Here is a 14,986-nt window from a genome sequence, read left to right as displayed (position 1 = left end):
TGGCATACATATAATTAATGACATTATACATAAAATGACTGTGCTTAAATCAGTTTTTCTACCGGATAAACTCCCCATTGCTCAACTGTTTTTCACACTAACATCTACATCGCGAGATTTATTCCGTAATACTACGGCAAGCAGTCAAGTGTATGAACCTCCGTCTGTTAAGAGAAAGGCGACTGTCAAGATTGATCCTCACAGTAAAAGGAAAGCTTCCTGGATTGTATATTAGCAGGTGAGTGTATATAAATGAGCGTGTAATGTGTAGATGGCTTTACTAGACAAAAAGAAGTCTAAGGAGACAGAGCGATGGACACTCACGTGATATACGCCACCAGCGTATCAGATACGCATTTATTCCCCAATAACATCCCCGCATCTTTCCAAAATCGATTGTTTAACCAGCTAGAATTAGATCCCAGGAGGAGTTATGAAATGTGTCTACAAAAATTACTCCTCCCCACTTCACATTACGTTATTAAGCGTGATAATCCCGAGGCATATATACGTGTAGGCGTTACGTATGAGAAAGTGAGCGAGGGGAAATACATGCATTCAAAGCATTTATTATCATCTGATGTTTTAGCCGGAACTATAAAAGAAATTAATACCAGGATTAATACAGAAATAGAGGCCATATTTTCAAGTAATGCTAAACTGAGTTTTTTAGGAAAGTCATTAAAACAATTTTCAGCTAAATATGGAACGCATTTTATTAAATATGATTCTTCCTCCAATCGAAACAAGTTCACTACTGTGATTAGTGATGAGAATATTAGCTCTGCAACGGGGCATAAAAACATCAGTAGAGTTACATTATCATTTGGAACCGCTTTTGGGAAAGTGTTGGGCGTAGTTCCAGAAATAGAATATGACATATTCGCAAAACGTCAGTATGCCTCGAGTGTAGTTAACACATGCCTATTCCCGCCAATGCCTAGAGGAGGAGTTGATATTCTGTGTGTTTATTGCGATAGAATCTCTTCTACTAGATATGGAAACCAGTCTGTAAATATTTTGGATGTAATCTCCCTAAATGGAAGTGATAACAGCAACAATAAAAAACTATATGTGCGTCTTAACACTAACATGATAGATAGCGTCAGCATCACTATTAGGGATCAAGATGGTAACCCCATACATTTTGATGAACGTGGGTGCACCATAGCAGTCTTACATGTACGCCCCGTTGCAGGAGGTATATAACACCAATGCTTTCCCGACACTCCTCATTCGTCTGAAACAAGCGGAGAAATGCGTGTCCACTTTATTCCCCCCTCTGTTGAGGAATTATACATTCTGTTAACCCCTCCTAGAGGTGGTGGGACTGATGATATACGGATTTTCAACAGCAGTAGACGTTATACGCGAGGAGGAGGAATATTTTCCTTTTTAAGCGGGATAGCGCGTCGAGCAGCGCCCTTTATCATGAGGACTCTGGCACCGGCTGCGCTTAGCTTGGGGCAGAACGTACTAGACGATATTAATAATGACAAACAAACTTTCAAACAATCTCTTAAGAAACGCGGAATTGAAACATTGAAAGGAGTGGGGAAACAAATGATAGGTGGAAGAGTGCAGAAAAAGAATAAACAAACAAACAAAAAATTAGTAAACATCAAACGTTTTACTAAAGCGAAATATAATGATGTGTTGTCATAACTTCTTCTCACTCGGTTGGTGTTGTCTAAAGCGCGAACATGGCCGGATATAACGCTCTGGGCCTCCAGGTGCCATTAGAACATTATACAGCTGCTGTTAGTGAAGCCTTTCCTAAAGTATTTTCCCCTCGATTGGTAGAATCAACAATTGCCAGCAGACAAACGGTGGATGTATTACCTGTGAATTCTGGGGTCAATAATAAGTTTACAGACACTTATCTGGAATTCATCATCAAGGGAGTGAATGGTCAACTGGTGGATTTATCATCTATAGCTTTGGAGTTGACTATTGATCTAACCGAAGAAGATGGAATAACGCCTTTAGGAGATGCTAAAAACGTATCGTTGGTGAATGGATTATCGCAAACTCTATTCAAATCCGCTATTGTGTATTTAAACGAAACAGTAGTTGAAACCAGCTCATTATTCTCATTCTGGTCATACGTAAAGTTATTATCTACGATTTCTGGGTGTAAGGCTAACCGCTATGATAAACTGTCACAGTTTTTTAACCGAGTCGATCCTGGTAAAATTGAAACTGGTTATTTCACTAATGCCTCGGCTAGTGAGAAGCAACGGATGACTGATATGAAAACGAGTGGTGTGAATACTTGTTTTAAACTAATGCTGGATGTCACATCCGTTAGTGAATACGTTTTGGATAATGTGGACATCAGGGTGAGGCTCGAACTTCAACCTGATAAGTGGCTTATACTCAGCGATAATGAACACGCTAATTTTAAATACAATATCAAGTCTACACGTCTATGGGTCGATCGAGTATTGCCATACCCTGAAGGATTAGTAGCCATTAATAAAGCCATGGTGCAGAACAACTCTCCTATTACGTATACTTTTAATAAAACTTTATACAAAACGTATATATTGGGCACAGGTCAGCGCTCTATAACAATGGACCAGCCGTGGGGGACTGTTATACCAGAACATCTATATATGATCATCCTTGATATGGAGGCTGTGTCTGGTGCATATAATCGCAACCCGCTTTATTTGGAAAACTGCGAGCTTAGTAAAGTATTAATATCACAGAATAGCACTAATATTGTCAATATTGGGTGCGACTTCCCTCATAACTGCGCCAAGTTGTATTACACAGCATTACAAGCCTTAGGCTTCGATAAAGACAATATATTATCTTATGACACATATGTGAATGGTGGAACCATACTGGTCTTTAATTTACAACCCGAGGATATCGATGACACCATCCCAATTGAAAAAAGTGGTAATCTGAGGATCGCTTTGGAATTTAAACGCGGAGTAGCTAGAAATAAAGTCATACTAGTTTACGGCTCTACAACAGGTGTGATCAGCATTAACGCGGATCGTCGCGTTATTTGCGATACGCGAGGATAAAAATACTAATATGAATTGTTTGGAAATAAATGAGGCTATCAGAAGTAATTTAGGTGTTAGGGTAAACTATCTAGGATGTTTCCTAGCTGATGACGCCCGGAAAATATGGATAAAAATACATAAAAAAAGACCTGTGGTGTTCATAATGAACACTCTGGACTCGGGTTCTCGTAATAAAATGGGTCATTGGATAACATTCTATGTAAATAAGGATGAAGGTAGAAGCGAGATAGTTATACTAGACAGCTATGCCAATCCTGCAATAGGATCTTATTCAAGATATTTCGAAGAGTTTATGTCTTACTTCCAAGACTTTACCCTATATATTATGAAGAAAAGGATTCAATCCTTGAATAGTTACTTCTGTGGGAATTACGCCGTTTATTTTGCATATCATTTTTGCAGACTAGGCTTAGAGGCCGCCCTGCTTCACTTTGATGAAGCGTTTAAATATGGTCAATTTCGCAAGAATGATGAAAAAGTGTTGAAATTCAATTACGCTCAGATGAAAATGCCTGTGTGTAAGCAAACATTCTGCTTAAACGGTAGTGATGCTGAGTGTGAAACGCTGTGTGACGAAGTTGGTTAGGATGATGCTGCGGTGAGTAATACTTTATGTAGGATTGAATGATGAACATAATAATGACTGTATTTATGTTTACAACATTGACAACAACGAAACTTATAACCTTTTTCCCTTTCTACAGATTGACTGATTGACTAGCGTGTCGGGAAGGTTCGATGGACTGAGTGAAGGTCTTTCTACAACTGTCTGCAAGCTAAACCACCAAGAAGAAGTCTTATTATTATTATTATTATTATTATTATCGTTGTAAATCGCTTAAGTGTTTAATAAAGAAATAAATTTATATAATGTGTTTACTTTTCCCTCGTTATTGCTCTCACCATGTTGATCACGTTGCGATATAGCTTACACATACTAAAAGGTTTTGCACAGAACAATGGTTGATGGTATGGGAGCGGGTGGGGATGAGGGGTGGGAGTGATTGATTGATGGCTGACAGGTGTGGGTCTGTCGTATGTACCATGCGCCTCCTTACCGGAAATCCACAGTGTATGGGGAGTCGCCGTGGGACTAACATCAACACTCTGAAGACAACGAAAACCTTTTTAGACAAATGGTCCCCAGTTCCGCTGGAGACTGTCCTCTCACCCCAAAACCCTTTAGACAAACGGTCCAAGGGAATGGCCAACTTCCACAGGAGGGTGCTCTCTCATACCCTCCTCTCGCACTTGCGACTTCCTGTAGGGGAGCTAATGTTTTGTCTAACCACATAATGGCCCAGAGCACTCTCTCCCGGCGAGGGGAAACTCCATCCAGCTCCCAAAAACAACATAACAGGCCGTGCTGCCTTCTCCTCTCATCTACACACTAACTCACGATCAACTCTTTTACTCCTTCCTCCATCTTCCTTCTATTTTCTCACTCTATCACTTACTCTACCACTTACTCTCATCTTTCCTGACCACTTACCATAACACCCGAGGACTGGAGCGACGCGCTCCAATTACCTCCGACACGCGCCATAACTTCCGGGAAATTCCCCGAAAAAAACTTGAGGACGGGAGCGACGCGCGCCACCTGTCAGCTGCCCAACATGACCTCCCCTCTTTCCTGTCCACATACCCAAACACTACACCCTCACACGCGTCCGAAACGCGCCAAAACTTCCGGGAAATTCCCCCAAAAGCCTGTGTGACTAGACACCCGCGCGCCACCTGTCAGGTGAGAGCGTCCGAAACGCGCCAAAACTTCCGGGAAATTCCCCCAAAAGCCTGTGTGACTAGACACCCGCGCGCCACCTGTCAGGTGAGAGCGTCCGAAACGCGCCAAAACTTCCGGGAAATTCCCCCAAAAGCCTGTGTGACTAGACACCCGCGCGCCACCTGTCGGCTGGCACTCCATGGAGTGCCACCTGGCAGCTGGTGCGCGTCGCTCTAGTCACACTTTACACTACTCGTGTGTGTGTATGTGCGTGTGTGTGTGTATGTGCGTGCGTGTGTATTCACCTAGTTGTATTCACCTAGTTGTATTTGTAGAGATTGAGCTCTGCTCTTTCGGCCCGCCTCTCAACTGTCAATCATCTGTTACTAACTACTATTTTTGTGTTTTTTTCCACACCACACACAAACACACACAAACACACACACACATCAGGAAACGGCCCGTGAAAGCTGACTAACTTTCATGTACCTATTTGCTGCTAGGTAACAGGTGCATTAGGTGAAAGAAACTCTGCCCATTGTTTCTCGCCGGCGCCCGGGATCGAACTCGGAACCACAGGATCACGCATCCAGCGTGCTGTCCGCTTAGCCACCGGCCCCGTGTGTGTGTGTGCGTGTACTCACCTAATTGTACTCACCTAATTGTGCTTGCGGGGGTTAAGCTTTGGCTCTTTGGTCCCGCCTCTCAACTGTCAATCAACTGGTGTACAGGTTCCTGAGCCTACTGGGCTCTATCATATCTACATTTGAAACTGTGTATGGAGTCAGCCTCCACCACATCACTTCCTAGTGCATTCCATTTATTAACTACTCTGACACTGAAAAAATTCTTTCTAACGTCTCTGTGGCTCATCTGGGTACTAAGTTTCCACCTGTGTCCCCTTGTTCGTGTCCCACCCGTGCTGAAGAGTTTGTCTTTGTCCACCCTGTCAATTCCAATGAGAATTTTGTAGGTGGTTATCATGTCTCCCCTTACTCTTCTGTTTTCCAGGGATGTGAGGTTCAGCTCCTTTAGCCTTTCCTCGTAGCTCAATCCTCTCAGTTCCGGGACGAGCCTGGTGGCATACCGCTGAATCTTCTCTAACTTTGTCTTGTGTTTAACTAGGTATGGACTCCAGGCTGGAGCTGCATACTCCAGGATTGGTCTTACATAAGTGGTATACAGGGTTCTGAAAGATTCCTTACACAAGTTTCTGAAGGCAGTTCTTATGATGGCCAGTCTAGCATATGCCGCTGATGATATTCTTTTGATGTGGGCCTCTGGGGACAGGTTCGGTGTGATATCAACCCCCAGATCCTTCTCTCTATTTGACTCTTGCAGGATTTCCCCTCCCAGATGATACCTTGTGTTCAGCCTCCTGCTCCCTTCGCCTAATTTCATCACCTTACACTTTCCCGAGTTGAACTTTAGCAGCCATTTTCTAGACCATTCCTCAAGTTTATCCAGGTCATCCTGTAGTCTCTGTCTATCTTCATCCGTCTTGATTCTTCTCATAATTTTTGCATCATCAGCAAACATCGAGAGGAATGAGTCTATACCCTCTGGAAGATCGTTCACATATATTAGAAACAGGATGGGTCCAAGTACTGAGCCCTGTGGGACTCCGCTGGTGACATCTCGCCACTCTGATGTCTCCCCCCTCACCGTTACTCGCTGTTTCCTGTTGCTTAAGTACTCCCTGTGTGTGTGTGTGTGTGTGTGTGTGTGTGTGTGTGTGTGTGTGTGTGTGTGTGTGTGTGTGTGTGTGTGTGTGTGTGTTTGTGTGTGTATGTGTGTGTATGTGTGTGTGTATGTGTACTCACCTAGTTGTGCTTGCGGGGGTTGACCTCTGGCTCTTTGGTCCCGCCTCTCAACTGTCAATCAACAGGTGTACAGGTTCCTGAGCCTATTGGGCTCTATCATATCTACACTTGAAACTGTGTATGGAGTCAGCCACCACCACATTGCTTCCTAATGCATTCCATTTGTCAACCACTCTGACACTAAAAAAGTTCTTTCTAATATCTCTGTGGCTCATTTGGGCACTCAGTTTCCACCTGTGTCCCCTAGTGCGTGTGCCCCTTGTGTTAAATAGCCTGTCTTTATCAACCCTGTCGATTCCCTTGTGAATCTTGAGTGTGGTGATCATGTCCCCCCTAACTCTTCTGTCTTCCAACGAAGTGAGGTTCAATTCCCGTAGTCTCTCCTCGTAGCTCATACCTCTCAGCCCGGGTACTAGTCTGGTGGCAAACCTTTGAACCTTTTCCAGTTTAGTCTTATCCTCGACTAGATATGGACTCCATGCTGGAGCCGCATACTCCAGGATTGGTCTGACATATGTGGTATATAATGTTCTAAAAGATTCCTTACACAAGTTTCTAAAGGCCGTTCTTATGTTAGCCAACCTGGCATATGCTGCTGATGTTATCCTCTTGATATGAGCTTCAGGGGACAGGTCTGGCATGATATCAACCCCCAGGTCTTTCTCTCTCTCTGACTCTTGAAGTATTTCATCTCCCAAGTGATACCTTGTATCTGGTCTCCTGCTTCCTACCCCTATCTTCATTACATTACATTTGCTTGGGTTAAACTCTAACATCCATTTGTTCGACCATTCCTGCAGCTTGTCCAGGTCTTCTTGAAGCCTCAAGCTGTCCTCCTCTGTCTTAATCCTTCTCATAATTTTGGCGTCGTCAGCAAACATTGAGAGGAATGAGTCTATACCCTCTGGGAGATCATTTACATATATCAGAAACAGGATAGGTCCAAGCACAGAGCCCTGTGGGACTCCACTGGTGACTTCACGCCATTCTGAGGTCTCACCCCTCACTATAACTCTCTGCTTCCTATTGCTTAGGTACTCCCTTATCCACTGGAGCGCCCTACCAGTTACTCCTGCCTGTTTCTCCAGCTTATGCATCAACCTTTTATGGGGTACTGTGTCAAAGGCTTTCTGACAGTCCAAAAAAATGCAGTTCGCCCATCCTTCTCTTTCTTGCTTAATCTTTGTCACCTGATCATAGAATTCTATCAAGCATGTAAGGCAAGATTTACCCTCCCTGAACCCATGTTGATGGGTTGTCACGAAGTCTCTTCTCTCCAGATGTGTTACTAGGTTTTTTCTCACAATCTTCTCCTTCGCCTTCCATGGTATACAAGTTAAGGACACTGGCCTGTAGTTCAGTGCCTCTTGTCTGTCACCCTTTTTAAATATTGGTACTACATTAGCAGTCTTCCATACTTCTGGTAGGTCTCCCGTTTCCAGTGACCTACTATACACTATGGAGAGTGACAAGCAAAGTGCTCCTGCACACTCTTTCAATACCCATGGTGAGATTCCATCCGGCCAAACAGCTTTTCTCACATCCAGCTCCAATAGGTACTTCTTGACCTCATCTCTTGTAATTTCGAACCTTTCCTAGGTCACCTGGTTTGCTGCCACCTCTTCTAGCGCCGTGACATCTCCCTGTTCTATTGTAAAGACCTGGAACCTTTTGTTGAGTTCTTCACACACCTCCTTGTCATTCTCTGTGTACCTGTCCTCGCCCACCCTAAGTTTCATCACCTGTTCCTTCACTGTTGTCTTCTTCCTGATGTGACTGTGTAGTAGCTTTGGTTCGGTCTTGGCTTTATTAGCTATATCATTTTCATACCTTTTCTCAGCTGCTCTTCTCACACTAACATACTCGTTCCTGGTTCTCTGGTATCTCTCTCTACTTTCTGGTGTTCTGTTATTACGGAAGTTCCTCCATGCCCTTTTATTCAGCTCCTTTGCTTTCATACATTCCCTATTAAACCACGGATTCTTCGTTTGCTTCTCTGTTTTTTCCTGTTGGGCTGGGACAAACCTGCTTACAGCTTCCTGACATTTTTGGGTGACAGTCCATCATGTCTTGTACGGACTTGGTTCCGAGTTCTGTGTCCCAATGTATATCTGTGTGTGTGTGTGTGTGTGTGTACGTGTGTACGTGCGTGTGGGCATTCACCAATTTGTGCCTGCAGGATCTAACATTAGCTCCTGGATTCCGCTCTTCTATCCGCCAATTATTGTCTAATTACATGGCTCCAGGTCTATTTTCCTGCAACATCTACTTTTAAAATTACGAATTACGAATTTAATTACTTCTACAACCTGCTCCTTTAGTTCACCCCATTTTCCCATTACTCTGACGCTTAAAGAAAACTCCCTAATATCTCTGTGGCTCATATGACCTGGAATTGACTTCATCTTATGCCTCTATACTTAAGTGGCACTCCAAGAAAGGCTTTAAGTCCCAGTTGAATGCTAGTTACGTGACTCTGGGGCTTCATTATGGTGGTGTGCTCAGTTGTGTGGTTGGTAGAGCTACAGGCTTCAGCTTTATTGGTACTGGGTTCGAGGGTTCCCTCTCGATCCTCACAGGGCTTAGAATCCTGCTATTCTTTATATTACACCATGACCGGGTCCTCTTGTTTTGGTTCCTCTCCTGGCAATATCCCATTTCTTCTAGCTCATGTCATCCTGTTACGTTCCCCTCATTCTAGTCATGTAATGACTGAGAAGGGTTCCCATTTTGTATTGTCGATATGCTGAGTATTTTGTACATCGTGATTATGCCTCCTTGGATTCTTCTTTACTTCCTTGGTGCGAGAAGTAAATAATCTGTCTCTCCGCCGTTATTCTGTGCTCGTAATTATTGTATTTCGTCACTTGTGTTATTTGAAGATGTTGTCTTTCAGCACCGAGGTTACTTGCAAGTCAGGCTCGTGATCAGACTACATGCAACAGTGGTTCCCAGTTGATTGAGACTAACCAGTGGGGACTGACCGGTTGGGACTGACCGGTTGGGACTGACCGGTTGGGACTGATCGGTTGGGACTGATCACCGAGTCAGTCAAATTTTAGCTATTCAGAGAACACTGCCGAGACGGACGCAGATGAACATATTATGTTCAATATGGTGCCGATGTTGCCTGGTTTATGTTCGTCTTAGATAGGCCGGGGGGGGGGGTGTCTATCATTAGCCCATTATCTCTGACTTGCTATAAATATAGTTATAAGAGCTACTTCTGTAGTTTGCTTAAGACTTTCTTGCGCTCATCCTCTATCCTTATCTTCCTTAGCTACTTGTATCTTGCTCAGACAATAGCTTGCATAAGTTTATTCTTCCTGTAAGCTGGTAACGTTGGAATTTTGGCCAAGGTCTTTGATCTAGGATTTTATTTAAAATAAGTACAATTTTTCCTTTTTTTCACCCAAAACTGTTCAGTGCTAAAAGGAATTGACAGAAGAAATTTGTGTTTTCTCTTTTCAGAAATACGACTGAACAGTGATCTTGCATAAAGTCGATTGCACTAAAAAATCATAACACTATCGCCCAGTGAGGCTCATATATGTGTGTGATGGTCAGCCAGATTTTGGAATGAGGTGTCAAAATCCCTTTAATGTGCACAGGAAATCATATCGGCCAAGGGTAAGAGGAGATTGGATCTCTTGCTTAAGATTCATCTAACAGGATACACACAAGGGGTCTCCCTGAGGTTAGTGACTCAATACTTTGCCAGGTGAACATGCCAGTGTCATATATGGATGTACTGTCCATTACTTTCCTCACTCCTCTTACTTCCCCTCACTCCTGTTATTACCATTACTCCCCTTACTTCCCTTACTCCCCTTCCCTCACTCCTCTTCCCACACTTCGCTTCCCTCACTCCCCTTCCCTTACTTCCTTCACTTCTACTTTCATCACTCCCTTTATTTTCTTTACTATTACCTGTCTTGTTTACATCGCTCCGCTCGTTGCCATTGTTTCCACCACACATTTATTTCTCTTGTTTCCCCTCACTTTACTCGCTTCCTGTCTTCCTCCCTCAAGTTGTTTCCATCGCTCCCCTCACTAATGGCCGTAATAGTCAGTGTATGTGTGTGTGCTTGTCAGCTGATATAAACGTGGATGGAGATATAGACATACAAAGAGACACTGCCTGTGTCTGTGTCTGAGTTTGTGTGTGTGTCTGTCTGTACGTCTGTCTTCACTCACGTGTACATGAGCCTCAAAGAAGAAAATTTTCAATTTTGTTTTTTATTATTTGGTATTTCCTTTTTTTCTTAGCATTCATTAGTTGGGAGGTCGTTTACCTTGCTAGTGACGAGCCTTCAAACTCCCTCTGCCCCTCTGCCCCGCTGAGTAGTTGTCTACACTCTCCTGTGTTCCAGCACTCGAAGGTTTTCAACACAGCTTCAGTTTTCTTCTCCAGTGCCTTTCCAATTTTCCTTTACTACGGGGAAGTATGCAGGATATGGCTGCTGTTCGCCCTTCCATCAGGGAGGAGAACCCGGCTCAAGTTAACTGTGCATCCTGGGTCTTGACCCAGTTCTCTGTCTCTCTCTTGCTCATTCACTTAGACTGGTTGGTTGAGCGGTGGCTGATTGAGCGGTGGCTGGTTGAGCGGTGGCTGGTTGAGCGGTGGCTGGTTGAGCAGTGGCTGGCTTCGTGGTGACTGTAGCTTCTTACAGAGTTTGGCGTTCGATCCCAGATCATACGATTGGTTTGGCACTGTTCCTATACTCCCTCCTTATAACCCACTGATCTATACAGTTATACTGGCTTAGCGATTTATTCTGCTCCAGTTATTCGTCCAGTACATAGCCAGGTTTAACTAACCCTGACATAACAGCCTGAACCTTTCTCTGTATATATACACCTTAAGATAACAATTAGCAGAGATTCAGGTTATCATTCTGTCCCTTTTGCGGATATTTGGTCGAGTAAGAATACATTTATGTTCCACTCCTGCTGCTTTAGTGAGACATTTCTCTGACTCACGTCTCCTGGGTAAGTTATCTCTAGAGTGCTATTTCATTTACTCTGATTAAAGTTGCAAGAACGTGTCAGCGAGTCAGGACCTTGAGGGGCTTGTGTTGTGTACATGTTGAGTCTCGCATTAACACGCATTTATCATAAAATGCTATTTTTTAGGACCGGAGGAGGAGGAGCAAGCACTATTGCTTGCTCATAATGCTTGCAAAGAAATAGGCACTAAACATCTAGTATACATCAGTTATACTAAATTTACTCTTTTCCAGCTATACTTTCACTGAATTTCACTGAATTATACAATAGTAAAGTTACAATATTTATTTTGTTTTCTTTTTAATTGAATAATTGAGGAAATTTTCAAGATGTTCGAAGGAAAATACAATTCAACTTTTACGCTTAAATCTAATACCACGTGAAGCACATTGTTCATTATTAACATTTTTGGTCGTCTCAACTCGCTAAAAAATTTGGACATCAAATACAGTAAAAGCGAGCACTAAGAGCACCCAGGACTTACACCTGAACCTTCGCGCTCTAAGGTGGATTTAATGCGATAAATGCCACAACTGCACTTATTCTCAGCATAAATTAATGATTAGTTAAGGATGTGATTACGTTAGACGTAGAGTGCACATACGACTACAGTCGGTTTACATTAATAATGAGATTATTGTATGAGTTTACGGGGCAGTGTGTATGTTGTAAACTTAAATAATTGGAAATGGAAAGATATCTTTCCTTGCACTGTTGTTTTGCTTCACTCGACTTCATTTTCCTAATTCATGTTTCTGACCTCAAGTGAAGTAGTTTATTGATGTGTTATTGTGCAGTCTGAAATGAAATTGATTCTCTTTCTCTCTTCTACAATGGGAAAAAGTGCTTCAAGTGAAGTATCACTGAGACATCCTCATTGATACTAAACGTTAATGTGAGGTATTTGTGCATTTGTAGAGTAGCGTCAAAGGTAGAATTCCTTGACTACAAGACAAGGTGCATGGGGGGGGGGGGGGCAGTGAGCGAAAACCTGGTTAGGCTTCTGTATAAGCCTCAGGAGCCCTTGAAAATTCACTTGAATCCCAGGTTGCATGGTTAGAATTCGAGGTTGTACTGGTCTAAGGCTTAGGTTTGTTCAGGTTTAAATCCAGAGCATGGGTTTCGAATCCTGCTCATGGCTCCTAATGATTTTCACGGAGAGAGAGAGAGGGAGAGGGAGAGGGAGAGGGAGAGAGAGGGAGAGGGAGAGAGAGAGAGAGAGAGAGAGACTGACTTATTAATTAAGTGTGAAGAGCAAGGAGGAGGAGATATATTCTCTGTGGAAGACTGGAGTTAATATCGTTTGTTTATTTTATCTTCTTGAACCAAAATGTTGTTCGTGAATTATTAACTAATTCATTCAGTAATTAGTAACATTCTAGACACAAGTGTTTGGGGCGAGAATGAGACTCAGGCAGCAGTTACAGGAAGACAATATTCACAAACAGAACAACAAATATACTCAAATACAGTAAAAAATTATGTCCCGGGAACTGTCTAACTTGAGAACAACGAGAGTCCCAGGTGAAGCAAGGAGGATATAGTGGGAGACGCAAGGGTGAAGCAAGGAGGATATAGTGAGAGACGCAGGGGTGAAGCAAGGAGGATATAGTGGGAGACGCAGGGGTGAAGCAAGGAGGATATAGTGAGAGACGCAGGAGTGAAGCAAGACGGACATAGTGGGAGACGCAGGGGTGAAGCAAGACGGATATAGTGAGAGACGCAGAGATGAAGCAAGACGGACATAGTGAGAGACGCAGGGGTGAAGCAAGACGGACATAGTGGGAGACGCAGGGGTGAAGCAGGACGGACATATTGGGAGACGCAGGGGTGAAGCAAGACGGACATAGTGGGAGACGCAGGGGTGAAGCAAGACGGACATAGTGGGAGACGCAGGAGTGAAGCAAGACGGACATAGTGGGAGACGCAGGGGTGAAGCAAGACGGACATAGTGGGAGACGCAGGGGTGAAGCAAGGAGGATATAGTGAGAGACGCAAGGGTGAAGCAAGGAAGATATAGTGCGAGACGCAAAGGTGAAGCAAGGAGGATATAGTGGGAGACGCAGGAGTGAAGCAAGACGGACATAGTGGGAGACGCAGGGGTGAAGCAAGGAGGATATAGTGAGAGACGCAAGGGTGAAGCAAGACGGACATAGTGGGAGACGCAGGGGTGAAGCAGGACGGACATAGTGGGAGACGCAGGGGTGAAGCAAGACGGACATAGTGGGAGACGCAGGGGTGAAGCAAGACGGACATAGTGGGAGACGCAGGAGTGAAGCAAGACGGACATAGTGGGAGACGCAGAGGTGAAGCAAGACGGACACAGTGGGAGACGCAGGGGTGAAGCAAGACGGATATAGTGGGAGACGCAGGAGTGAAGCAAGACGGACATAGTGGGAGACGCAGGGGTGAAGCAAGGAGGATATAGTGAGAGACGCAAGGGTGAAGCAAGGAGGATATAGTGCGAGACGCAAAGGTGAAGCAAGGAGGATATAGTGAGACGCAAGGGTGAAGCAAGGAGGATATAGTGGGAGACGCAAAGGTGAAGCAAGGAGAATATAGTGGGAGACGCAAGGGTGAAGCAAGACGGATATATTGGGAGACGCAGGGGGTGAAGCAAGGAGGATATAGTGAGAGACGCAGGGGTGAAGCAAGACGGATATAGAGGGAGACGCAAGGGTGAAGCAAGACGGATATATTGGGAGACGCAGGGGTGAAGCAAGGAGGATATAGTAAGAGACGCAAGGGTGAAGCAAGGAGGATATAGTGGGAGACGCAAAGGTGAAGCAAGGAGAATATAGTGGGAGACGCAAGGGTGAAGCAAGACGGATATAGTGGGAGACGCAAGGGTGAAGCAAGACGGATATATTGGGAGACGCAGGGGTGAAGCAAGGAGGATATAGTAAGAGACGCAAGGGTGAAGCAAGAAGGATATAGTGGGAGACGCAGGAATGAAGCAAGGCGAAAATAGTTTGAGACGCTGGGGTGAAGCAAGACGGATATAGTGGGAGACGCAGGGGTGAAGCAAGACGAATATAGTGAGAGACGCAGGGGTGAAGCAAGACGGATATAGTGTGAGACGCAGGAGTGAAGCAAGACGGACATAGTGGGAGACGCAGGAGTGAAGCAAGACGGACATAGTGGGAGACGCAGGAGTGAAGCAAGACGGATATAGTGGGAGACGCAGGAGTGAAGCAAGACGGACATAGTGGGAGACGCAGGAGTGAAGCAAGACGGATATAGTGGGAGACGCAGGAGTGAAGCAAGACGGAAATAGTTAGAGACGCAGGAGTGAAGCAAGACGGATATAGTGGGAGACGCAGGAGTGAAGCAAGACGGACATAGTGGGAGACGCAGGAGTGAAGCAGGACGGACATAGTGGGAGA

General features: G+C 44.3%; 1 protein-coding gene across 1 annotated transcript in view; it reads left to right on the top strand.

The window, feature by feature from the left end:
• The window catches only part of LOC138358635 (polycystin-1-like protein 3), a 62,921-nt gene extending 52,848 nt beyond the window's left edge, over nucleotides 1-10,073 (top strand). The window contains exon 5 of the mRNA XM_069316700.1: nucleotides 10,062-10,073. Within this exon, the coding sequence (XP_069172801.1) occupies nucleotides 10,062-10,073 (12 nt within the window). The remainder of the gene's footprint in view (nucleotides 1-10,061) is intronic.
• Nucleotides 10,074-14,986: the final 4,913 nt, after the last annotated feature.

Source organism: Procambarus clarkii, chromosome 85 (genome assembly GCF_040958095.1).
Source record: "Procambarus clarkii isolate CNS0578487 chromosome 85, FALCON_Pclarkii_2.0, whole genome shotgun sequence".
Classification (NCBI taxonomy): Eukaryota; Metazoa; Arthropoda; class Malacostraca; order Decapoda; family Cambaridae; genus Procambarus; species Procambarus clarkii.
Note: the sequence above shows the minus strand (reverse complement) of the source record. Positions and strands in the feature narration are given on the sequence as shown.